This window comes from Rhinoraja longicauda, chromosome 34, assembly GCF_053455715.1.
Source record: "Rhinoraja longicauda isolate Sanriku21f chromosome 34, sRhiLon1.1, whole genome shotgun sequence".
NCBI classification, from domain to species: domain Eukaryota; kingdom Metazoa; phylum Chordata; class Chondrichthyes; order Rajiformes; family Arhynchobatidae; genus Rhinoraja; species Rhinoraja longicauda.
Genome location: NC_135986.1, coordinates 11,675,369 through 11,702,725, shown reverse-complemented (window position 1 = coordinate 11,702,725; position 27,357 = coordinate 11,675,369). Strand labels below are relative to the sequence as shown.

General features: G+C 50.1%; 1 protein-coding gene across 1 annotated transcript in view; it reads left to right on the top strand.

Annotated features, from left to right (window-relative positions):
• The window catches only part of mcm7 (minichromosome maintenance complex component 7), a 62,952-nt gene that overhangs the window by 15,966 nt on the left and 19,629 nt on the right, over positions 1-27,357 (top strand). The window contains exons 6-11 of the mRNA XM_078427642.1: positions 5,405-5,542; positions 14,099-14,248; positions 17,704-17,818; positions 18,725-18,856; positions 22,098-22,181; positions 25,900-26,111. Of these exons, the coding sequence (XP_078283768.1) occupies positions 5,405-5,542; positions 14,099-14,248; positions 17,704-17,818; positions 18,725-18,856; positions 22,098-22,181; positions 25,900-26,111 (831 nt within the window). The remainder of the gene's footprint in view (positions 1-5,404; positions 5,543-14,098; positions 14,249-17,703; positions 17,819-18,724; positions 18,857-22,097; positions 22,182-25,899; positions 26,112-27,357) is intronic.

Genomic DNA, 27,357 nt, shown 5'->3' with positions numbered 1-27,357 from the left:
TGATCTCAGGCACTGTGTGTGTGTGTGTGTGTTTGTGCCCGTGCGTGCGTTCTCCCTGTGACCGTTCTCACACCACTACACCACTGTGTCATCCTCCACTGTCCACTACCCATTTGTTTACACTAAATACGGCGATTAACTTTTTTTACGCTGCCTCGCAGCGTCAGAGACATGTGCTCAGTGGTCAATCAGAAACAACATATATGGCAAACAACGATAACGGACGGTGTGCGTGTGCGTGGACTGGAGCTCTCTTACAAAATTTGGATGGGCAAGCCAATGATTTGTCCGTCGGGAAGCCTTAGGGACCACACACTGGTCTTCCATTGCCTTTAAGATAGTTATGGGTAAAGATCGGTTAATTGACCTCTGCCAAAAAAAATGCCCCTGCCCCCCTGGTGTGTGTAGGGAGTGGATTAGAAAGTGGGCCAACTTACAATCCACCCAAAACTTCATCCTCAATATTGATGGTCTCCCAGTATCCACCTCACCTCACATCCGGAATCTTGGAATCATCTTTGATCAAACCCTCTCCTTCGACAAACACATCACAAAGACAGCCTTCTTCCACCTCAAAAACATTGCCCGTCTCCGTCCATCCCTCTCCTCCACAGCTGCAGAAACCCTCATCCACGTCTTCATCACCTCCCGTCTGGACTACTGCAACAGCCTCCTCTATGGCGCACCCTCAAAAATCATCAGTAAACTTCAATACATTCAAAACTCCGCTGCCCGTCTACTCACCCACACCCCGATCCGTGACCATATCACCCCCGTCCTTTACAAACTCCACTGGCTCCCCATCCCCCAGAGAATCCAGTACAAAATCCTCCTCATGACCTACAAAGCCCTCCATAACCTGGCCCCATCCTACCTGACTGACCTCCTCCACAGGCACACTCCCACCTGCACCCTCCGCTCTGCTGCTGCCAATCTCCTATCCCCCCCCATCCGGACCAAACTCAGATCCTGGGGGGACAGGGCTTTCTCCATTGCTGCTCCCACCCTATGGAACTCACTACCCCAAACCGTTAGAGACTCCTCCTCACTCACCACATTCAAAACATCACTGAAGTCTCACCTGTTCAGTACTGCCTTCAACCACTGAAGGTCACCTCACCTTCTGTCTCCTTTCTCTGTTCGTTTACTTATTTATCTATTTATTCACTTCCCTATGTTCTTTAAATCCCTGTAAAGCGTCTTTGAGTATATGAAAAGCGCTATATAAATGTAATGCATTATTATTATTATTATTATTATTAATAGTATTGCTGATGGACGATCAGCATGGACTCAGTCGTCCGAACAGCCTGTATTTCTAAAACCAAACAAAACACAGCAGGAATCCTAGCTATCTGATTGAATTGAAAGATACAGCTTGGAAACAGGCCCTTCATCACACCGAACATTGACACAAAGTGCCGGAGTAACTCAGCGGGTCAGGCGGCATCTGTGGAGGCAAGAAATAGGTGATGTTTTGGGTCAACACTTTTGACCCAAAACATCTCCCGTTCCTTTTCTTGAGAGATGCTGCCTGACCCGCTGAGTTACTCCAGCACTTTGTGTCTGTCTTTGGTCTAAACCAGCATCCAATCCACGACGACCGTCGATCGATCACCTGTTCTCCCTAACTGGATGTTATCCCACTTTCCCATCCGCTCCCCACACATGGCACAGTTTTAGGGAGGGCCAATTATTCTACAAACCCACATGTGGGAGAAACTGGAGGAAACCCACGCAGTGACAGGAAGAAGGTGCCAGCTGCACCCAAGGTCAGGGTTCCACATTGAGGCAGAGGCTCCACCACATCCAATCAAATAAAACACCATATTTGTAATGAACAAATGATTCTGTGCGCAGTGGACTGTAGAGAGTGTCGCAGTGGTAGAGATACTGCCTCACAGCGCTAGACCCGGGCTCCAACCAGCGTGGGGTTCCCTGGCTCCTCCAGCTTCCTCCCACAAAACACAGCACAGGTTTGTTTGTGAATTGGCAAAAATTATAAGTTGTTCCTAGTGTGCAGGTTAGTGCTAGTGTATGGAGGTCGCAGGTCGGCGCGGACTCCATGGACCTAGTGACCTGTTACGACGCTGTAACTTGGAAGGCTAAAGGAATGGGCAGAGAAATGGCAGGTGGAGTTTAATCCAGGCAAACTAAAACACAAAAAAGCACAGCAGGAATCCTAGTTATCTGATTGAATTGAAAGATACAGCATGGAAACAGGCCCTTCGTCACACCGAACATTGTGACTTTGGGAAATTAAAGGGAGTTGCAGAGTCATACAAAGCGGAATCACACCCTTCGGCTGAACTTTCCCGCGCCGACCAACATGGCCTATCTACACCAGACCCATCTGCCTGCGTTTGGCCCATTTCCCTCTAAACCTGCCCTATCTATGTAGCTGTCAAAAAAATGTTCCCTAAATTTTAGTTCAGAGATATAGTGCGGAAACAGGCCCTTCGGCCCACCGGGTCCGCACCGCCCAGCGATCCCCGCACACTAACACTATCCTACACCCACTAGGGACAAATTTTACATTTACCAAGCCATTTAACCTACAAACCTGTACCTCTTTGGAGCGTGGGAGGAAACCGAAGATCTCGGAGAAAACTCACGGGGGGAACGTACAAACTCCGTACAGACAGCACCCGTAGTCGGGATGGAACCCGGGTCTCCTGCGCTGCATTCGCTGTAAGGCAGCAACTACCGCTGCGCCACTGTGCCGCCCGTAAATGTGATAGTACCTGCCTTAACTACCTCTTCCAGCAGCCTGTTTCCACCCTGTATCTCTAAACTAAACTAAAATAAACATGATCTGCCGGAGGGTAACAGAGAGACAGTGTAAGGAAGGAACTGCAGATGCTGTTTTAAATCAAAGGTAGACACAAAATGCTGGGAGTAGCTCAGCGGGACAGGCAGCATCTGTGGAGAGAAGGAATGGGCCTCCACCTGAAATGTCACCCATTCCTTCTCTCCAGAGATGTTGCCTTTTCCGCTGAGTTACTCCAGCATTTTGTGTCTACCTTCGAGAGACAGTGTAATCACCCTCCCTGTAGTTTAGACAGGGTGTCTGCTTAGTTTTCTAGTTTGAAGGTACAGTGTGGAAACAGGCCCTTTGGCCCACCGAATCCCCACAGACCAGCGATCCCCACACACTTGCACTATCCCACACACACTGGGGACCATTTACACTTATACCCAGCCAATTAGTTTACAAACCTGCACGTCTTTGTAGTGTGGGAGGAGACCAAAGATCTTGGAGAAAACCCAAGGGGAGAACGTACAAACTCGGTGCAGACAGCGCCCGTGGTCGGGATTGAACCCGGGTCTCAGGCGCTGTAAGGCGGCAACTCTACCGCTGTTGTGTGGATGGGAAGTTTGCATCAGATTTTAGATTTAGATTTAGAGATACAGCGCGGAAACAGGCCCTTCGGCCCACCGGGTCCTCGCCGCCCAGCGATCCCCGCACACTAACACTATCCTACACCCACTAGGGACAATTTTTACATTTTACCCAGTCAATTAACCTACAAGCCTGCACGCCTTGAGTGTGGGAGGAAACCGAAGATCTCGGAGAAAACCCACGCAGGTCACGGGGAGAACGTACAAACTCCGTACAGACGGCGCCCGTAGTCAGGATGGAACCTGAGTATCCGGCGCTGCATTCGCTGTAAGGCAGCAACTCTACCGCTGCGCCACCGTGCTGCCCGCTGACTTTGTCCAATTGGCTTACGCGTCCAAATAAACTGCAGATGCTGGTTTAAACCAAAGATGGTCACAAAATGCTGGAGTAACTCAGCGGGTCAGCGGGTCCAGTGTATACAAGCCTAGGACTGGACTGGGAGGGGGATTTCAGAACTCAGTGGGACAGGCAGCATCTCTGGAGAGAAAGAATAGAAGACATTTCGGGTCGAGACTCTTCTTTAGGCTGAGTCTGGGGAAAAGGAAATGAGAGATATAGACGGTGATGTAGAGAGATATAGAACAAACTAAACCAAGTTGGGCCCAAACCTCTCCTGCATTGGTGTAGCACCCTGCCCCTCTCCCCTTGCCCCCCTTCCCCCTACCCTTCCCCCACCTCTCCCTCACCCTCCCCCTTCCCCTCCATCCCCCTCAACCCCCCTTATCCTCCTCCCCCTCCCACCCTAGGAGATAGATTTAAACTTTAACATGTGAATAACTAAAAATATAACACCGGTTTCAATGAAACGTCTTCCATTAGCACCAAAGAGACGACGGTGAGTAAGGTGGGCCTAGAATTGTTGCGCTATCGTGCACCGTTTTGGCTGTAGTTCAGGAACAAACAAACAAACAAACAAACAAACAAACAAACAAGAGTTTTAGTATATAGATGAATGAAAGATGTGCAAAAAGTAACACTGATCAAGGAATGGAGCCACAGGGTCTCGACCCAAAACGCCACCTGTTCCTTCTCTCCAGGGATGCTTCCAGTCCCGCTGAGTTACTCTGGCATTTTGTGACTGGAGACTTTGGTGCTAATGATCAGCCATGATCACATTGAATGGCGGTGCGTACAGGCTCGAAGGGCCGAATGGCCTCCTCCTGCACCTATGGTCAACAATACAATACAATATATCTTTATTGTCATTGTACCCAGGGGTACAACGAGATTGGGAATGCGCCTCCCATACGATGCAATAATTTAAGTAATTTAGACAACAGCAACCCAACGAAACGAAACAATTGTGACAGTTTTAGACAGGGTAAAGTGCAAGTTGATCTATGCGTTGTGGCCAGCAGGACCGGTTCATAGCAGCTATGGCCCTGGGGATGAAGCTGTTCCTGAGTCTGGAGGTGCGGGCATAGAAGGCCTTGTATCGTCTGCCCGATGGAAGGAGTTCGAACAGACTGTTGCAGGGGTGTGAAGAGTCTTTGTGGATGCTGGTGGCTTTTCTGAGGCATCGTGTGTTGTAGATGCCCTCCAAGTCTGGTAGCTGTGTTCCGATGGCCCTCTGATCTCTATGGACTACCCGCTGTAGAGCTTTCCTTTCTGCCTCCATGCAGCTGAGGTACCACACAGGGATGCCATGCGTTAGGATGCTCTCTATGGTGCAACGGTAGAAGGTCGTCAGCAGCTGTTGGGGTAGACCAGACTTTTTCAGTGTTCTTAAGTAGAACAGTCTTTGTTGTGCCTTCTTGACCAGCGCAGCAGTGTTATTGGACCATGTTAGGTCCTCCGAAATGTGAGTGCCCAGAAACTTGAAGCTGGACACTCTCTCCACACTGTCCCCGTTGATAGAGATCGGGGCATATTCCCCGTTATGTGACCTACGGAAGTTGATGATCAGCTCCTTGGTCTTGGTGGTATTTAGGGACAGGTTGTTATCCGAGCACCAGTCCGCCAGATTGACTGTCTTTGGCTTTCTTTTCATTCCCGTCGCAGATCCAGTCTCCCACCTTCATGCCGCTGATCATGTGCCCCAGCCGCGAATGTCAGACCAACAAATCGGGTGGAAGGCTTTACCTGCAGTCCCGAGGCTCCAAGTTCATGAAGTTCCAGGAGATTAAAATCCAGGAACACGTGAGTGGTTTAACGTTAAAACTATTCATAGCTTCTAAGCGTAGAATAAGGCCGTTCGGCCCTCGAGCCTACTCCGCCATTGGATCGCGGATGATCTATCTCTTCTAACTCCATTCTCCTGCTTTCTCCCCATGCAATAGACAATAGGTGCAGGAGGAGGCCACTCGGCCCTTCGAGCCTGTACGCACCGCCATTCAATGTGATCGTGGCTGATCATTCTCAATCAGTACCCCGTTCCTGCCTTCTCCCCATACCCCCTGACTCCGCTATCCTTAAGAGCTCTATCTAGCTCTCTCTTGATCAGCAGTAGCAGCAGCAGCAATCAGCAGTAGCAAGCAGCAGCAGCAGCAGCAGCAGCAGCAGCAGCAGCAGTAGCAGCAGCAGCAGCAGCAGTAGCAGCAGCAGCAGCAGCAGCAGCAGCAGCAGCAGCAGCAATCATCATCAGCAGCAGCAGCAGCAAGCAGCACCAAGCTGTGTTGCTTTGGAAGTAGTGTGTGGGGATTGTGTGGGGATAGTAAGGAGTAAGACCTGTGTGATCTCCCGGACAAGTTTTGATCGCCTAGCTTGGGGTCGGAGAGGAATTTCCCGGATTTTTTTTCCCAAATTGGCCTGGGTTTTTTATCCGGTTTTTCGCCTCTCCCAGGAGATCACTCAATTCTTTTGGGTGGGCGGTTGGAGCGGTTGGAGTAGCGGCCGGGCGGTAGGTTTAGTAACCGAGCGCGGGGCTTTGTTTGGGGAGTATGAGTGCCAGGGCAGTTTTTTGTTCTGGGTGTCGGATGTGGGGAATCTGGGAGTCTGAGAGTCTTCCAGACATCCACATCTGCGCCAGGTGTGACGAGATGGGGCTCCTAAGGGACCGTATTAGGAACCTGGAGCGGCAGATTGATGACCTCCGTCTGATCAGGGAGAGTGAGGAGGTTATAGATAGGAGTTGCAGAGAGGTGGTCACTCCTAGACCACGGGAGGTAGACAAGTGGGTCACTGTTAGGGGGGGCAAGGAGCAGAGGCAGGGACTAGGGAGTACCCCGGTGGCTGTACCCCTTGGAAATAAGTACTCCTGTTTAAGTACTGTGGGGGGGACAGCCTACCTGGGGGCAGCGACGGTGCCCGGGCCTCTGGCAAGGAGTCCGGCCCTGTTGCTCAGAAGGGTAGGGAAAGGAAGAGGAGAGCAGTAGTAATAGGGGACTCTATAGTGAGGGGGTCAGATAGGCGTTTCTGTGGACGCAGTCGGGAGACCAGGATGGTGGTTTGCCTCCCTGGTGCCGGTGTCCGGGATGTGTCTGAGCGTGTCCAGGATATCCTGAAAGGGGAGGGAGAGGAGCCAGAGGTCGTGGTACATATAGGTACCAACAATATAGGTAGGATAAGGGAAGAGGTCCTGAAAGGAGAATTCAGGGGGCTAGGAAGAGAGTTTAAAAAAAAGGACTTCCAAAGTAATAATCTCAGGCTTACTGCCTGTGCCACGCGATAGTGAGAATAGGAATGGAGTGAGGTGGAGGATAAATACGTGGCTGAGGAACTGGTGCAGGGAGCAGGGTTTCAAGTTTCTGGATCATTGGGACCTCTTCTGGGGGAAGTATGACCTGTACAAAAAGGACGGGTTGCATCTGAACCCGTGGGGAACCAATATCCTGGCGGGGAGATTTGCTAAAATAACTGCGGAGACTTTAAACTAGTACGGTTGGGGGGAGGGACTCAAACACAGATAGCTAACAGGCAGTGTGTGAGGCAGGAGGCAGAAAAGGGAAACACTCAGACCCAATATGTAGGAGAGAAAGAAGGGAAAAGAAATAAACTGAGAATAAGAAATGATGGGTCCCTTAAATGTGTATATTTTAATGCTAGGAGCATTGTAAGAAAGGTGGATGAACTTAGAGCCTGGATTGACATCTGGAAGTATGATGTTGTGGCGATCAGTGAAACATGGTTGCAGGAGGGTTGCGATTGGCAATTAAATATTCCAGGATTTCATTGTTTCAGATGTGATAGAATCGGAGGGGCAAGAGGTGGGGGTGTTGCATTGCTTGTCAGGGAGGATATCACAGCAGTGCTTTGGCAGGACAGACTAGAAGGCTCGATTAAGGAGGCTGTTTGGGTGGAACTCAGAAATGAGAAAGGTTTAGCAACACTTACAGGGGTGTATTATAGACCGCCAAATAGGGAACGAGAATTGGAAGAGCAAATATGTAAGGAGATAGCAACTCCCTGGTCCACTCGTCCCTTCCTACCCAAACCACCCTAACCCCGGGCACTTTCCCTTGCAACCGCACGAGATGCAACACCTGTCCCTTTACCTCCCCCCTCAACTCCATCAAAGGACCCAAACATTCTTTCCAGGTGAGACAGAGGTTCACCTGCACCTCCTCCAACCTCATCTATTGCATCCGCTGCTCTAGATGTCAACTCATCTATATCGGCGAAACCAAGCGCAGGCTCGGCGATCGCTTCGCTGAACACCTGCGCTCGGTCCGCATTAACGCCACTGATCTCCCGGTGGCCCAGCACTTCAACTCCCCCTCCCATTCCCAGTCTGACCTCTCTGTCATGGGCCTCCTCCAGTGCCATAGTGAGGCCCGCCGGAAATTGGAGGAGCAGCACCTCATATTTCGCCTGGGCAGTTTGCGGCCCGGTGGTATGAACGTTGACTTCTCCAACTTCAGATAGCTCCTCTGTCCCTCCCTTCCCCTCCTTCCCAGATCTCCCTCTATCTTCCTGTCTCCACCTATATCCTTCCTTTGTCCCACCCCCGACATCAGTCTGAAGAAGGGTCTCGACCCGAAACGTCACCCATTCCTTCTCTCCCGAGATGCTGCCTGACCTGCTGAGTTACTCCAGCATTTTGTGAATAAATAGCAGATATTAGTAGTAAGCACAGAGTAGTGATTGTGGGTGATTTCAATTTTCCGTATATAGACTGGGAATCACATTCTGTTAAAGGGCTGGATGGTTTGGAGTTTGTAAAATGTGTGCAGGATAGATTTTGCAGCAATACGTAGAGGTGCCTACCAGAGAAGGGGCAGTGTTGGACCTCCTGTTGGGAAATAAGATGGGTCAGGTGACGGAGGTATGTGTTGAGGAGCACTTTGGGTCTAGTGATCACAATGCCATTAGTTTCAATATCATTATGGAGAAGGTCAAATCTGGACCAAGGGTTGAGATTTTGGATTGGAGAAAGGCTAATTTTGAGGAGATGAGAAAGGATTTAAAAGGAGTGAAATGGAAATTGTTGTTTTATGAAAAGGATATAATAGAGAAATGGAGGATATTTAAAGGTGAAATTTTGAGAGTACAGAGTCTTTATGTCCCTGTTCGGTGGAAAGGAAAGAATAATAATTTGAAAGAGCCGTGGTTTACCAGGGAAATTGGACACTTGGTTCGGAAAAAGAGGGAGATATACAATAAATATAAGCGGCAGGGAGTAAATGAGGTTCTTGAGGAATATAAAGAATGTAAAAGGAATCTTAAAAAGGAAATTAGAAAAGCGAAAAAAAGATATGAGGCTGCTTTGGCAAGTAATGTAAAAGTAAACCCCAAGGGGTTCTACAGATATGTCAATAGCAAAAGGATAGTGAGGGATAAAATTCGTCCATTAGAGAGTCAGAGTGGACAGCTATGTGCTGAGCCGGAAGAAATGGGGGAGATATTAAACAATTTCTTTTCTTCGGTATTTACCGAGGAGAAGGATATTGAATTATGTGAGGTAAGCGAAACAAGTAGAGTAGTGATGGAAATTAGGATGATTAGAGAAGAGGAGGTACGGACACTTTTGAAGAATATAAAAGTGGATAAGTCTCCAGGTCCTGATAGGATATTCCCTAGGACATTGAGGGAAGTTAGTGCAGAAATAGCAGGGGCTATGACGGAAATATTTCAAACGTCATTAGAAACGGGGATGGTGCCGGAAGATTGGCGCATTGCGCATGTTGTGCCTTTGTTTAAAAAAGGTTCTAAAAGTAAACCTAGCAATTATAGACCTATTAGTTTGACGTCTGTGGTGGGAAAATTAATGGAAAAGATACTTAGGGACAATATATATAATTATTTGGATAGTCAAGGCCTGATTAGAAACAGTCAACATGGATTTGTGCCTGGAAGGTCATGTTTGACTAATCTTCTTGAATTTTTTGAAGAGGTTACCAGGGAAATTGATAAGGGCAAGGCTGTGGATGTTGTCTATATGGACTTCAGTAAGGCATTTGACAAGGTTCCACATGGAAGGTTGATTAAGAAGGTTAAATCGTTGGGTATTAATAGTGAGGTTGCAAGATGGATTCAACAATGGCTGAATGGGAGATACCAGAGGGTAACGGTTGACAATTGTATGTCAGGTTGAGGCCAGTGTCTAGTGGAGTGCCCCAAGGATCTGTGTTGGGTCCACTGTTGTTTGTCATTTACATTAATGATCTGGATGATGGTGTGGCAAATTGGATTAGTAAATATGCAGATGATACTAAGATAGGTGGAGTAGTTGATAGTGAGGTAGATTTTCAAAGTCTACAGAGAGACTTGGGCCTTTTGGAAGGGTGGGCTGAAAGATGGCAGATGGAGTTTAATGCTGATAAGTGTGAGGTGCTGCATTTTGGTAGGACAAATCAAAATAGGACGTACAGGGTAAATGGTAGGGAATTGAGGAATGCAGTGGAACAGAGGGATCTGGGAATAACTGTGCATTGTTCCCTGAAGGTGGAATCTCATGTGGATAGGGTGGTGAAGAAGGCGTTTGGTATGCTTGCCTTTATAAATCAGAGCATCGAGTATAGAAGTTGGGATGTAATGTTGAAATTGTACAGGGCATTGGTGAGGCCAAATCTGGAGTATGGTGTGCAGTTCTGGTCGCCAAATTATAGGAAGGATGTCGACAAAATGGAGAGGGTACAGAGGAGATTTACTAGAATGTTGCCTGGGTTTCAGCACTTAGGCTACAGAGAGAGGTTGAACAGGTTGGGTCTTTATTCTTTGGAGCGTAGAAGGTTGAGGGGGGACTTGATAGAGGTTTTTAAAATTTTGAGAGGGACGGACAGAGTTGACGTGGGTAGGCTTTTCCCTTTGAGAGTGGGGAAGATTCCAACAAGGGGACATAGCTTCAGAATTGAGGGACAAAGGTTTAGGGGTAACATGAGGGGGAACTTCTTTACTCAGAGGGTTGTGGCTGTATGGAATGGGCTTCCGGTGGAAGTGGTGGAGGCTGGCTCGATTTTATTATTTAAGAGTAAATTGGATAGGTATATGGATAGGAGGGGATTGGAGGGTTATGGTCTGAGTGCAGGTAGATGAGACTAGGTCAGGGAGAATGGTCGGCGTGGACTGGTAGGGCCGGACAGGCCTGTTTCCATGCTGTAGTTGTTATATGTTATATGAATGCATTCAGAGAATTGGCCTCCACTGCCTTCTGAGGCAGAGAATTCCACAGATTCACAACTCTCTGACTGAAAAAGTTTTTCCTCATCTCCGTTCTAAATGGCCTACCCCTTATTCTTAAACTGTGGCCCCTTGTTCTGGACTCCCCCAACATTGGGAACATGTTTCCTGCCTTTAACGTGTCCAACCCCTTAATAATCTTATACGTTTCTTATCTTATACCCCCTGACTCTCATACTATTCAAGAATCTGTCAATCTCCACCTTAAAACACCTATTGCCGAGGCCTCCACTGGCGTCTGTGGCAATGACTTCCACCCTCTTGCTTAAGAAATCCCTTCTCATCTCTGCCATAAAGACTTGGCCTCCACAATGAATTCCACAGACCCTCCAACTAAAGAAATTCCTCCACATCTCCTTTTTTAAAGTGCGCCCTTTAATTCTGTGGCTGTGCCCGCTGGTCCTAGACTCTCCCGTTAATGGAAACATCCTCTCAGCATTCACTCTGTCCAAGCCTTTCACTATTCGGTAAGTTTCAACGAGGTTTCCACCCCTCGTCCTTCTCCCCACCCCTCTCATTGCTTGCTTTGAGAGGGGCCACAGTTTAAGAATAAGGGGTAGGCCATTTAGAACGGAGATGAGGAAAAACTTTTTCAGTCAGAGAGTTGTGAATCTGTGGAATTCTCTGCCTCAGAAGGCAGTGGAGGCCAATTCTCTGAATGCATTCAAGAGAGAGCTAGATAGAGCTCTTAAGGATAGCGGAGTCAGGGGGTATGGGGAGAAGGCAGGAACGGGGTACTGATTGAGAATGATCAGCCATGATCACATTGAATGGCGGTGCGTACAGGCTTAAAGGGCCGAATGGCCTCCTCCTGCACCTATTGTCTATTGGGGTGGTCAGTGAGGGGAGGTGGTGCCCACTAAGTTCACAAGTGACGCGAGCAGAATTAGGCCACCGGCCATCGACTCTCGTGCTAATCAAGAATCTGTCAATCTCTGCTTTTAAAACACTAATGTGGCAAAACACCCAAAACATCTGTGGCAATGAATTCCACCAATTCACTGCCCCCAGACTAAAGAAATTCCTCCTTATCTCCACCGTAAAAAGATCCATTGACTTGGCCTCTGCCACCGTCTGTAGCGGTGATCAACAGATTCACCACCCTCTTGACTAAAGAAATCCCTTTGCATTTCCTTTCTTAAAGTGCGTCCTTTTATTCTGAGTCTGTGCCCTCTGATCCTGGGCTCTCCCACTATTGGAATCATCCTCATCCTCACCAGCCTTCTGTGGCAATGAATTCCACAGATCCACAGCATCCATAACTCATACGGACAGCACCCATAACTCATACGGACAGCACCTATAACTCATACTGACAGCACCCATAACTCATACGGACAGCACCCATAACTCATACGGACAGCACCCATAACTCATACGGACAGCACCCATAACTCATACGGACAGCACCCATAACTCATACAGACAGCACCCATAACTCATACGGACAGCACCCATAACTCATACGGACAGCACCCATAACTCATACAGACAGCACCCATAACTCATACGGACAGCACCCATAACTCATACAGACAGCACCCATAACTCATACGGACAGCACCCATAACTCATACAGACAGCACCCATAACTCGTATAGACAGCACCCATAACTCATACGGACAGCACCCATAACTCATACGGACAGCACCCATAACTCATACTGACAGTACCCATAACTCATACAGACAGCACCCATAACTCATACAGACAGCACCCATAACTCATACGGACAGCACCCATAACTCATACGGACAGCACCCATAACTCATAATGACAGCACCCATAACTCATACAGACGCCACACCCTGACTAAAGAAATTCCCCCGCATAACCCTGAGAACTAAATATAACTCTCTCTTGAATACATCCAGTGAATTGGCCTTCACTGCCTTCTGTGGCAGAGAATTCCACAGATTCACAACTCTGGGTGAAAAGGTTTTTCCTCATCTCAGTCCAAAATGGCCAAACCCTTTATTCTTAAACTGTGGCCCCTGGTTCTGGACTCCCCCAACATCGGGGAAACAAATCCTGCATCTAGCCTGCCCAATCCCTTAAGAATTGTACATGTTTCTATAAGATCCCCCCTAATCGGTCTAAATGCCAGTGAGTACGAGCCCAGTAGACCCATTCTTTCATCAGTTGGATCCATCTTGAATGGCTGGCCGACTCCTGTTCCTGCTCATGTGTTGACCCACTCGTTCGTGGGATAATTGGTCCAAAAACGCTCACCAAATCCACCCAAAACTTCATCCTCAACATTGATGGTCTCCCAGTATCCACCTCCCCTCACATCCGGAATCTTGGAATCATCTTTGATCAAACCCTCTCCTTCGACAAACACATCAAACACATCACAAAGACAGCCTTCTTCCACCTCAAAAACATTGCCCGTCTCCGTCCATCCCTCTCCTCCACAGCTGCAGAAACCCTCATCCACGCCTTCATCACCTCCCGTCTGGACTACTGCAACAGCCTCCTCTATGGCGCACCCTCAAAAATCATCAGTAAACTTCAATACATTCAAAACTCCGCTGCCCGTCTACTCACCCACACCCCGATCCGTGACCATATCACCCCCGTCCTTTACAAACTCCACTGGCTCCCCATCCCCCAGAGAATCCAGTACAAAATCCTCCTCATGACCTACAAAGCCCTTCATAACCTGGCCCCATCCTACCTGATCGACCTCCTCCACAGGCACACTCCCACCTGCACCCTCCGCTCTGCTGCTGCTGCCAATCTCCTGTCCCCCCACATCCGGACCAAACTCAGATCCTGGGGGACAGGGCTTTCTCCATCGCTGCTCCCACCCTATGGAACTCACTACCCCAAACCGTCAGAGACTCCTCCTCACTCACCACATTCAACACATCACTGAAGTCTCACCTGTTCAGTACTGCCTTCAACCACTGAAGGTCACCTCACCTTCTGTCTCCTTTCTGTGTTCGTTTACTTATTTATCTATTTATTCACTTCCCTATGTTCTTTAAATCCCTGTAAAGCGTCTTTGAGTATATGAAAAGCGCTATATAAATGTAATGCATTATTATTATTATTATTATTATTATTCTTGTAAGCCTCAGCGAGGGTAACTGGAGGTGTGTGTGTGTGTGTGTGTGTGTGTGTGTCTCCAGAGCGACCAGGTGCCGGTGGGGAACATTCCTCGCAGTCTGACCGTGTACTGCAGAGGGGAGAACACCAGGCAGACCCAGCCCGGCGATCACGTCAGCATCACCGGCATCTTCCTGCCCTTGATGAAGGTGGGCTTCCGGCAAGTGGTGCAGGTAAGGCCGCCAGCTTCCGCTGCACCCCCCCACCCCCCAGCTCTCTGTAAGTTTAGAGATACAGCACGGACTCAGGCCCACCGGGTCGGCACCGCCCAGCGATCCCCACACACTAACACCACCCTACACCCACTAGGGACAATTTGTACATTTACCAGGCCAATTAACCTACAAACCTGCACGTCTTTGGAGTGTGGGAGGAAACTGAAGATCTCGGAGAAAACCCATGCAGGTCACGGGGAGAACGTACAAACTCCGTATAGACAGCACCCGTAGTCGGGGGAACAGACAGCACCCATAACTTGTACAGACAGCACCCATAACTCATACAGACAGCACCCATAACTTGTACAGACAGCACCCATAACTCATACAGACACACCCATAACTCATACAGACAGCACCCATAACTCATACAGACAGCACCCATAACTCATACTGACAGCACCCATAACTCGTATAGACAGCACCCATAACTCATACAGACAGCACCCATAACTCATACAGACAGCACCCATAACTCATACAGACAGCACCCATAACTCATACAGACAGCACCCATAACTCATATAGACAGCACCCATAACATACAGACAGCACCCATAACTCATACAGACAGCACCCATAACTCATACAGACAGCACCCATAACTCATACAGACAGCACCCATAACTCATACAGACAGCACCCATAACTCGTATAGACAGCACCCATAACATACAGACAGCACCCATAACTCATACAGACAGCACCCATAGCTCATACAGACAGCACCCATAACTCATACAGACAGCACCCATAACTCATACAGACAGCACCCATAACTCATACAGACAGCACCCATAACTCATACAGACAGCACCCATAACTCATACAGACAGCACCCATAACTCGTATAGACAGCACCCATAACATACAGACAGCACCCATAACTCATACAGACAGCACCCATAACTCATACAGACAGCACCCATAACTCATACAGACAGCACCCATAACTCATACAGACAGCACCCATAACTCATACAGACAGCACCCATAACTCAGACACACCCATAACTCATACAGACAGCACCCATAACTCATACTGACAGCACCCATAACTCATACAGACAGCACCCATAATTCATACTGACAGCACCCATAACTCATACAGACAGCACCCATAATTCATACTGACAGCACCCATAACTCAGACAGCACCCATAACTCATGCAGACAGCACCCATAACTCATACAGACAGCACCCATAATTCATACTGACAGCACCCATAACTCATACAGACAGCACCCATAACTCAGACAGCACCCATAACTCATACAGACAGCACCCATAACTCATACAGACTTCACCCATAACTCCGTACAGACAGCACCCATAACTCGTATAGACAGCACCCATAACTCAAACAGACAGCACCCATAACTCATACAGACAGCACCCATAACTCATACAGACAGCACCCATAACTCATACAGACAGCACCCATAACTCATACAGACACCACCCATAACTCATACAGACAGCACCCATAACTCATACAGACAGCACCCATAACTCGTATAGACAGCACCCATAACTGAAACAGACAGCACCCATAACTCATACAGACAGCACCCATAACTCAAACAGACAGCACCCATAACTCCATACAGACAGCACCCATAACTCTATAGCACTCTCTCTTACGATACGATAAAACTTCATACGTCCCAGGAGGGAGATTGATCTGCCAACTGTCATAAAACACAACAAGGTACATGAAACATGAGGTTAAAGTGCCGAGTGGATTGGGGCTGTACAATGGTTGGGTTACAGGGAGGGGGGGGGGGGGGGTGGAAGGGAGTCAGTCCACCCCACGACAGAAGAGGGGAGTTGTACAGTTTGGTAGCCACAGGGTAGAAGGATCTCCTGTGGCGTTGTGTGCTGCATCTTGGTGGGACCAGTCTGTTGCTGAAGGTGCTCCTCAGGTTGGCCAGTGTGTCACGGGGAGGGGGTGAGCTGTATTGTCCAGGATGCCCAGCAGTTTGAAGAGCGCCCTCCCCTCCGAGACCACCCCCCTGTGAATCCAACTCCAACTCCACCCCCAGGACAGAGCCGGCCTTCCTGATGAGCTCGTGGATCCTGTTGGTGTCCACGGCCTTCGCCCTGCTGCCCCGGCACACGGCAGCGAAGACGATGCCACTGGCCACCACCGATGGGTAGAACATCTGCAGCACCTTCGCCCCCATCCGTGTGAACTCACCCACACCGGCCAACAATGTCCCAGCTACCCTAGCTCCACTTGCCTGCGCTCGGTCCATAATCCTCCAAACCTGTCTTATCCATGTACCTGTCCAACTGTTTCTTAAACGATGGGATAGTCCCAGCCTCAACTACCTCCCCTAGCAGCTTGTTCCACACACCCACCACCCTCTGTGTGAAATGTTACCCCTCGGATTCCTATTAAATCTTTTCCCCTTCACCTTGAACCTATGTCCTCTGGTCCTCGATTCCCCTACTCTGGGCAAGAGACTGTGTGCGTCTAAAATATTTTTTTTAATTAACAATTTAGTGCAGGAAGGATCTGCAGATGCTGGTTTGAAAGGATGGTAGTCACAAAGGGAGACGAGAAGGTCACCCACAGATTGCTCCAGTTTCCCTCTCCCCTGACTCTCAGTCTGAAGAAGGGTCTCGGCACGATACGTCACCCATTCCTTCTCTCCACAGATGCTGCCTGTCCCACTGAGTTACTCCAGCATTTTGTGTCCACTTATAAATCTTAGTATAGGTTAGTTTGGAGATGCAGCATGAGAACGGGCCCTTCGACCCACCGAGTTTACACTGACTAGCGATCATCCTGTTCACTAGTTTAACTTTAGATCAGGGAAACAGGCCAATTGGCCCGCCGAGTCCGCGCCAACCAGCAATCCCCGCACATTAACACGATCCAACACACACTCAGGACAATTTACATTTATGCCAAGCCAATTAACCTACAAACCTGGAAGTCTTTGGAGAGCGGGGAGTATCTGGGGAAAACTCACGCAGGTCACGGGGAGAACGTACAAACTGCATACGGACAGCACCCGTAGTCAGGATGGAACCCGGGTCTCTGGCGCTGTGAGGCAGCAATGCTGCCGTGCCACCGTTTCTGTAGTTAATGGCCCGCCTTGATTGCAGGGTCTCTGGTGCTGTGAGGCAGCAATGCTGCCGTGCTGCCATGTCGATAGTTAATGGCCCGCCTTGATTGCAGGGTCTCTGGTGCTGTGAGGCAGCAATGCTGCCGTGCTGCCATGTCGATAGTTAATGGCCCGCCTTGATTGCAGGGTCTCTGGTGCTGTGAGGCAGCAATGCTGCCGTGCTGCCATGTCGATAGTTAATGGCCCGCCTTGATTGCAGGGTCTCTGGTGCTGTGAGGCAGCAATGCTGCCGTGCTGCCATGTCGGTAGTTAATGGCCCGCCTTGATTGCAGGGTCTGCTCTCCGAGACGTACTTGGACGCTCACAAGATCAGTCAGATGAATAAAACAGAAGATGACGAGTTGGCAACACAGGAGCTGAGTGAGGAGGAGCTGAAACAAATCACGGGTAAGTGTGATCGCGTGTGAGCGTGGTGATCGCGTGTAAGCGCGGTGCCCTCAGAAGTTACATGTATGTGTTGCATGGTCACATGCAGTCCCGGTGGTTTATTCTATGGCGTGGGGTGAAGGGTGGGTACCAACAAGGCACAGGTTTCCTCCTTCACTCCAACAACGTACAGGTTTGTAGGTTAATTGTCTTCAGTAAAATTACAACTTGTCCGTAGTGTGTGTAGGATAGTGTTTGCTGTGCGGGGATCGCTGGATGACGCAGACTCAGGGCCTGTCTCCGCACTGTATCTCCAAAACGAAAAAACTGCAGATGCCAGCTTAAAAATAAGATACAGTTCTCGATTAACTCAGCGGGTCAGGCAGCATCTCTAGAGAGAAGGAATGGGTAACGTTTCGGGTCGTCACCCATGCCTTCTCTCCAGAGATGCTGCCTGACCCGCTGAGTTACTCCAGCATTTTGTGTCTATCTTTGACTTAAAGCAGCATCTGCAGTTCTTTCGTGCACATGGATCGGTGATGTTTCATGTCGGGACCCTCTTTCAGTTTGCAATTCCCTAGCCCTGGGCGGTCACAGTGGCGCAGCGGTAGAGTTGCTGCCTTACAGCGAATGCAGCGCCGGAGACCCGGGTTCCATCCCGACTACGGGCGCCGTCTGTACGGAGTTTGTACGTTCTCCTCGTGACCTGCGTGGGTTTTCTCCGAGATCTTCGGTTTCCTCCCACACTCCGAAGGCGTGCAGGTTTGTAGGTTAATTGGCTTGGTAAATGTACAAATTGTCCCTAGTGGGTGTAGGGTGGTGTTAGTGTGCGGGGATCGCTGGGCGGCGCGGACCCGGTGGGCCGAAGGGCCTGTTTGCACGCTGTATCTCTGAACTAAACTTCACTCTGTCCGTGCCTTGTTACAGAGGATGACTTCTACGAGAAGCTGGCGGCTTCAATCGCCCCCGAGATCTATGGCCACGACGATGTGAAGAAGGCCCTGCTCTTACTCCTGGTCGGAGGGGTGAACCAGTCTACCAAAGGCATGAAGATCAGAGGTGAGGACTGCGACAGGCAGAGCGAGCTTCTGCCCTTCCCAGTGTGGTTTATTGTCACGTGTGCTGAGGTACAGAGAAAAGCTTTTGTTGCGTGCCAGCCTGCCGGCTGTAAGACCTGAAAGAGTGTGGGCGGCACGGTGGCGCAGCGGTAGAGTTGCTGCCTTACAGCGAATGCAGCGCCGGAGACCCAGGTTCGATCCCGACTACGGGCGCCGTCTGTACGGAGTTTGTACGTTCTCCCCGTGACCTGCGTGGGTTTTCTCCGAGATCTTCGGTTTCCTCCCACACTCCAAAGACGTACAGGTTTGTAGGTTAATTGGCTGGGCAAATGTAAAAATTGTCCCTAGTGGGTGTAGGATGGTGTTAATGTGCGGGGATCGCTGGGCGGCGCGGACCCGGTGGGCCGAAGGGCCTGTTTCTGCGCTGTATCTCTAAATCTAAAAATCTAAAATCATACATGATTACAGTCGAGCCGTCCACAGTGCAGACACGTGATAAGGGAATAAAGTTTAGTACAAGGTAAAGTCTAATCAAAGATAGTCAGTCTGAAGAAGGGTCTCGACACGAAACGTCACCCATTCCTTCTCTCCCGAGATGCTGCCTGACCTGCTGAGTTACTCCAGCATTTTGTGAATAAATACCTTTGATTTGCACCAGCATCTGCAGTTATTTTCTTATACTAAAGATAGTCCGTTGGCCATCAATGAGGCAGATAGTAGTTCAGGACGGCTCTCTGGTTGCGGTAGGATGTTCATAAATGATAGGAGCAGAATTAGGCCATTCGGCCTATCAAGTTTACTCCGCCATTCAGTCTATCTTTCCCTCTCAACCCCATTCTTCTGCCTTCTCCCCCATGACCCCTGACACCCGTCTCATCAAGAGTCTGTCAATCTTTGCCTTAGAAATATCCATTGACGTGGCCTCCACAACCTTCTGGGAATGAATTCCACAGATTCACCACCGTCTGGCTAGAGATTCCTCCTCGTCTTCTTAAAGGAACGTCCTTTTATTCTGAGTCTGTGACCTCTAGTCCTAGACTCTCCCACTAGTGGAAGCATCCTCTCCACATCCACTCTATCCAGGCCTTTCATTATTCTGTGAGTTTCAATGAGGTCCCCCCTCATCCTTCTCAACTCCACGAGTACAGGCCCAGTGCTGACAAACGCTCATCATATGTGAGATAATTCCTGAGATAATTCTGGTGAAACCTCCTCCGAACTCTCCCCAGAGCCATCACATCCTTCCTCGGGTATGGGGCCCAAAATTACTTGCAATACTCCAAATGGGTTGAGACCAGTGCCTTACAGAGCCTCAACATAACATCCCTCTTTTTGTATTCTAGTCCCCTCCAAATAAATGCTCGCAATGTGTTTGCCTTCCTTGCTGCTGATACGATGTGCAAATCAACTTTTTTGGGAATCCTGCACCAGCACTCCCAAGTGCTTCCAAAAAGGGTACCTCTGGCCCCGCCAGTACTCTGTTCTCCTGTCCTCAAGGCACAGCGGTAGAGTTGCTGCCTCACAACACCAGAGACCCGGGTTCGGTCCTGACTACGGGCGCTGTCTGTACGGAGTTTGTACGTTCTCCCCGTAACCTGCGTGGGTTTTCTCTGAGATCTTCGGTTTCCCCCCACAACTCCAAAGACGTGTAGGTCGGGGCGAACTCGGTGGGCCGAAGGACCTGTTTTTTGCCCGCTGCTTCTCTAAACGAAAAAATAACGAAACTAACTGCGAACAGAATCCCAAATCTAATTGCCAAGCAGCACGGAAACCGGCCCTTCAGCCCAACTAGTCCACACCGTGCAAGATGCCGCATCTAAGTTCATCCCAATAGCTCGCATTTGGCCCATATCCCGCTAAACCTTTCACGAGTCAAGAGTGTTTTATTGTCATGTCCCAATTCGGAACAAATGAAATTCTTGCAGCAACACAAAGGACATGTAAACACAGTCCTCTGTAAAACCCATAATAAACAACAACAAAATATATCTGTGCACACACACACACACACACATATAAAAGATAGCCACAAAATGCTGGAGTAACTCAGCGGGTCAGGCAGCATCTGTGGAGAGAAGGTATGGGTGGCGTTTCGGGTCGAGACCCTTCTTCAGACTGATGTCAGGGGAGTGTGCGGGACAGAGATAGGTCGGAGGCGGTAAGACTGGTGGGAGAACTGGGAAGGGGGAGGGGATGGAGGGAGAGGGAAAGCAAGGGTTAGTTGAAGTTAGAGAAGTCAATGTTGATACCGCTGGGGTGTAAACTGCCCGAACGAAATATGAGGTGCTGTTCCTCCAATTTGCGCTGGGCCTCACTCTGACAATGGAGGAGGCCCAGGACAGAAAGGTCAGATTGGGAGTGGGAGGGGGAGTTGAAGAGCTGAGCCACCGGGAGATCAGGTTGGTTAAGGCGGACTGAGCGAAGGTGTTCAGCGAAACGATCGCCGAGCCTGCGTTTGGTCTCGCCGATGTGGAGAAGTTGACACCTGGAACAGCGGGTATGATAGATGAGGTTGGAGGAGGTGCAGGTGAACCTCTGTCTCACCTGGAAAGACTGTTTGGGTCCTTGGATGGAGTTGATGGGGGAGGTAAAGGGACAGGTGTTGCATCTCATGCGGTTGCAGGGGAAAGTGCCCGGGGAGGGCGTGGTTTGGGTGGGAAGGGACGAATGGACCAGGGAGTTACGGAGGGAGCGGTCTGTGCGGAAAGCAGAGAGGAGAGGGGATGGGAAGATATGGCCAGTGGTGGGGTCCCGTTGTAGGTGACGGAAATGTTGTTGGATGATTTGTTGGATCCGCTGGCTGGTGGGGTGGAAGGTGAGAACGAGGGGGATCCTGTCCTTGTTGCGAGTGGGGGGAGGGGGAGCAAGAGCGGAGCTGCGGGATGTAGAAGAGACCCTAGTGAGAGCCTCATCTATAATGGAGGAGGGGAAGCCCCGATCCCTAAAGAATGAGGTTATCTCCGATGATCTAGGTTATCTCCGATGAACACCTCATCCTGGGCGCAGATGCGGCGTAGACGGAGGAATTGGGAGTAGGGGATAGAGTCTTCACAGGATGCAGGGTGTGAAGAAGTGTGGATGTATATATATAAAAGTATGCGTATTTGTATATATTTAAAGAGTGTCAAAAACAATCAGATAAATAATAATTATGCTAAGTCAAAATTGTGCTCCTAAATTAATGTTGGCCGCTGGTCACGTCCGCGACTGGACTCAGTGCTGATCCTCCTTGTTATTTTCAGGAAACATCAACATCTGCCTGATGGGAGATCCCGGCATGGCCAAGTCACAGCTGCTGTGCTACATTGACCGGCTCGCTCCAAGAAGTAAGTGCCCACTCCACTTACACTGGCTGCCATGTGTGGGCTGTGAGCTTGGCGTCAGGGGGACTTACCCAGGGGCTAGTTAATGTGTGTGATTGTCCGTGTGTGTGTGTCTCTGCCCCTATGTGTGTGTCTTTCCCTGTGTGTCTGTCCATGTGTGCGTGCCTGTCCGTGTGTGCGTGTCTCTGTCCGTGTGTGTGTGTGTTTGTCCGTGTGTGTGTGTCTGTCCATGTGTGCGTGTGTCTGTCCGTGTGCGTGTGTCTGTCCGTGTGCGTGTGTGCGTGTCTGTCCGTGTGAGTGTCTGTCCGTGTGCGTGTGTCTTGTCTGTCCGTGTGCGTGTGTCTGTCCGTGTGCGTGTGTCTGTCCGTGTGTGTGTGTCTGTCCGTGTGTGTGTCTGTCCGTGTGTGTGTGTGTCTGTCCGTGTGTGTGTCTCTGTGTGTGTGTGTCTGTCCGTGTGTGTGTCTGTCCGTGTGTGTCTGTTTGTGTGTGTCTGCGTGTGTGTCTGTGCGTGTGTGTGTCCGTGTGTGCGTGCCTGTCCGTGTGTGTGTCCGTGTGCGTATGTGCGTCTCTGTGTGCGCCACTGTGTAATGCCAGCCTTCTACAGCGCTGAGTTTTTGTGCAGCTTAAATCTAATGTGTTTCGATGTACCGGGCTGACGGTTTGCAGTGCGGAGTAGATTTTAGTCTTTAGAGGCATTCAGCGCAGATAAAGACCCGACAGCCCAACTCCTCCATACCTTACTACGGCCACCTCTGGCACCACTCCACTGTTTGAAGCATTAAACTGCCTACAGGACCCTCTATAATTCCTCCTCCTACCTTTAAACGTCGGCCCACCTGTGTTTGAGAACTCCATCATGGGGAACTAGTGTCATCCCACTTTCTCATCCACGCTACACGCTGGGGGCAATTTATCATATCATATCATATCATATATATACAGCCGGAAACAGGCCTTTTCGGCCCTCGAAGTCCGTGCCGCCCAGCGATCCCCGTACATTAACACTATCCTACACCCACTAGGGACAATTTTTTTTCTTTACATTTACCCAGCCAATTAACCTACATACCTGTACGTCTTTGGAGTGTGGGAGGAAACCGAAGATCTCGGAGAAAACCCATGCAGGTCACGGGGAGAAAGTACAAACTCCTTACAGTGCAGCACCCGTAGTCAGGATCGAACCTGAGTCACCGGCGCTGCATTCGCTGTAAAGCAGCAACTCTACCGTTGCGCCACCGTGCCGCCCCTATTTACAGAGGGGATATTAACCTACATCCCTGCCCGTCTTTGGGGTGTTGGAGCGACTGGTGAAAGCCCCACGTACAAACTCCACACGTCTGAACGGCCCTTCCATAAGCTGGGGTCCTGTCCAATTCCCCTCTCTCGCATCGTGGCCGTTGGACTTTGTAACTGGTGCGCGACAATGTTGAGAACTATTCCGCAATCTGCATCTGCCCCATTGCTCTATTCACAAAATGCTGGAGTAACTCAACAGGTCAGGCAGCATCTCGGGAGAGAAGGAATGGGTGACGTTTCGGGTCGAGACTGATGACATCAGTCTGAAGAAGTGTCTCGACCCGAAACGTCACCCATTCCTTCTCTCCCGAGATGCTGCCTGACCTGCTGAGTTACTCCAGCATTTTGTGAATAAATCGATTTGTACCAGCATCTGCAGTTATTTTCTTATGCCCCATTGCTCTACCTGTTGTACTTGAGTTTGATGTGATGAGATTTACTTACGGTACATCTAACCTCTTTGGGCAGCATGCAGAGCGAAGCTTTTCACATTCAGAAGTGATAGGAGCAGAATTAGACCATTCGGCCCATCGTACACTCTGCCATTCAATCGTGGCACATCTATCTCCCCTAACCCCATTCTCCAGCCGATTACCCCTGACACCCGCACTAATCAAGAATCTATCTCTGCCTTAAAAATATCCACTGACTTGTGGCCTCCACAGCCGTCTGTGCCAATGAATTCCACAGATTCACCGCCCTCTGACTAAAAGAAAGTCTAAAGTGAATGTCACATGCTCGTAAGATCACAAGGTCAGAAGTGATAAGAGCAGATTAAGTCAACTCCGCCATTCAATCATGGCTGATCTATCTCCCTCCTAACTCCATAACCCCTGACACTCGCACTAATCAAGAATCTATCTCTGCCTTAAAAATACCCACTGACTTGTGGCCTCCACAGCCGTCTGTGGCAAAGAATTCCACAGATTCACCACCCTCTGGCTAAAGAAGTTTCTCCTCATCTCCTTCCGAAAAGTGCGCCCTTTTATTCTGAGGCTGTGCCCTCTGGTCCTAGACTCTCCCACTAGTGGAAACCTCCTCTCCACATCCACTCTATCCAGGCCGCTCACTGTTTTCTGTTGATGATATGGACTATACAAAACAATACAAACAAACCCACCACCACAAAACGGGGTAAAACAAATATTCTTCAATTCTGAATCTTAAATAACTATTTCACAATCCTTGTCAAGGATGTATTCCACCCCCCGCTTTCCCGGAGATCCCCCAGGGTGCCTTTGGGCAGCGCGTAGACCCTCTCTCGTGCCGCCCGGGCGTGGACGTGACCCCGGAAAAGGGGCAGGCAGCCGGCTCGGGCAGAGCCCTCTTCCGCCCGGCGCCGTGACTCACAGATGGCCAGCTTGGCCTGGCCCAGGATGCAACGTGACCAGGACATCTTCACCCCCCCCCACCCCACCCTCTCCCCTACGCACAGGGGGTCCAAAGATGAGGGAGGTGGGTGTGAAGTGCAGCCAGAAGGCAAGGAGCGGCCCCTTTAGGTATTGGAGATGGACACAAACTGTTGGAGTAACTCAGTGGGACAGGCAGCACCTCTAGGTGACGTTTTGGGTTGAGACCCTTCTTCAGACTCTGAATGAATGGGTGATTTTTTGGGTCGAGACCCTTCTTCAGACTGAAGAATGGGTGATGATTTGGGTTGAGACCCTTCTTCAGACTGAAGAATGGGTGATTATCATATCATATCATATCATATATATATACAGCCGGAAACAGGCCTTTTCGGCCCTCCAAGTCCGTGCCGCCCAGTGATCCCCGCACATTAACACTATCCTACACCCACTAGGGACAATTTTTTACATCTACCCAGCCAATTAACCTACATACCTGTACGTCTTTGGAGTGTGTCTTTGGATGTTTTGGGTCGAGACCCTTCTTCAGACTGAAGAATGGGTGATGTTTTGGGTCGAGACCCTTCTTCAGACTGAAGAATGGGTGATGTTTTGGGTCGAGACCCTTCTTCAGACTGAAGAATGGGTGATGTTTTGGGTCGAGACCCTTCTTCAGACTGAAGAATGGGTGATGTTTTGGGTCGAGACCCTTCTTCTGACTGACGGAATGGGTGATGTTTCGGATTGAGACCCTTGAGACTCTGAATGAATGGGTGATGATTTGGGTTGAGACCCTTCTTCAGACTCTGAATGAAAGGGTGATGTTTTGGGTCGAGACCCTTGAGACTGAATGAATGGGTGATGATTTGGGTTGAGACCCTTCTTCAGACTCTGAATGAATGGGTGATGTTTTGGGTCGAGACCCTTCTTCAGATGCTGCCTGCCCCGCTGAGTTACTCCAGCATGTTGTGTCTACCTTTGATCTGGACCAGCATCTGCAAGTTTTTTTCCTGCGCCTTTCGCTGTCCGGGTTGCGCTGGGGTCCGCGAGTGGCAATAACGAGGCTGTACCCGCAGGTCAGTACACGACGGGCCGCGGTTCATCGGGCGTGGGGCTGACGGCGGCAGTGATGAAGGCCACGGTGACGGGAGAGATGATCCTGGAGGGCGGGGCGCTGGTGCTGGCTGACCAGGGCGTCTGCTGCATCGACGAGTTTGACAAGATGATGGACTCCGACAGGACTGCTATCCACGAGGTGATGGAACAGCAGACCATCTCCATCGCAAAGGCAAGTACCCTCCAACAAGAACGTCCCCCCCTTACGTTCCCTCCAACAGGAAGCGTCTCCCCCTCACCTTCCCTCCAACAAGAACGTCTCCCCCTCACCTTCCCTCCAACAATAGACAATAGGTGCAGGAGGAGGCCATTCAGCCCTTCGAACCAGCACCGCCATTCAATGCGATCATGGCTGATCACTCAATCAGTACCCCGTTCCTGCCTTCTCCCCATACCCCCTCACTCCGCTATCCTTAAGAGCTCTATCCAGCTCTCGAAAGCATCCAACGAACTGGCCTCCACTGCCTTCTGAGGCAGAGAATTCCACACCCTCACCACTCTCTGACTGAAAAAGTTCTTCCTCATCTCCGTTCTAAATGGCCTACCCCTTATTTTTAAACTGTGGACCCCTGTTCTGGACTCCCCCAACATTGGGAACATGTTTCCTGCCTCTAATGTGTCCAATCCCCTAATTATCTTATATGTTTCAATAAGAAGGTCTGCCCCTCACCTTCCCTCCAAGAAGTGTCTCCCCCTCACGTTCCCTCCAACAAGAGCGTCTCCCCCTCACCTTCCCTCCAACAAGTGTCCCCCCCTCACGTTCCCTCCAACAAGAACGTCTCCCCCTCACGTTCCCTCCAAGAAGTGTCTCCCCCTCACCTTCCCTCCAACAAGTGTCCCCCCCTCACCTTCCCTCCAAGAAGCGTCTCCCCTCACGTTCCCTCCAAGAAGTGTCTCCCCCTCACCTTCCCTCCAACAAGTGTCCCCCCCTCACCTTCCCTCCAAGAAGCGTCTCCCCTCACGTTCCCTCCAAGAAGTGTCTCCCCCTCACCTTCCCTCCAAGAAGAAGTGTCTCCCCCTCACCTTCCCCCCAACAAGAAGTGTCTCCCCCTCACCTTCCCCCCAACAAGAAGCGTCTCCCCCTCACCTTCCCTCCAACAAGAAGCGTCTCCCCTCACCTTCCCTCCAACAGGAAGCGTCTCCCCCTCACGTTCCCTCCAACAAGAACGCCCCCCCTCACGTTCCCTCCAAGAAGCGTCTCCCCCTCACCTTTCCTCCAATATGAACGTCTCCCCCTCACGTTCCCTCTAAGAAGCCTCTCCCCCTCACGTTCCCTCCAACAAGAACGCCCCCCCTCACGTTCCCTCCAACAGGAAGCGTCTCCCCCTCGCGTTCCCTCCAAGAAGCGTCTCCCCTGTGGTTGGGGGAGGTTCCGGTTGGGTTGAACGTGTCCGGGGGGGCTGTCGGTGTCGGTGCGG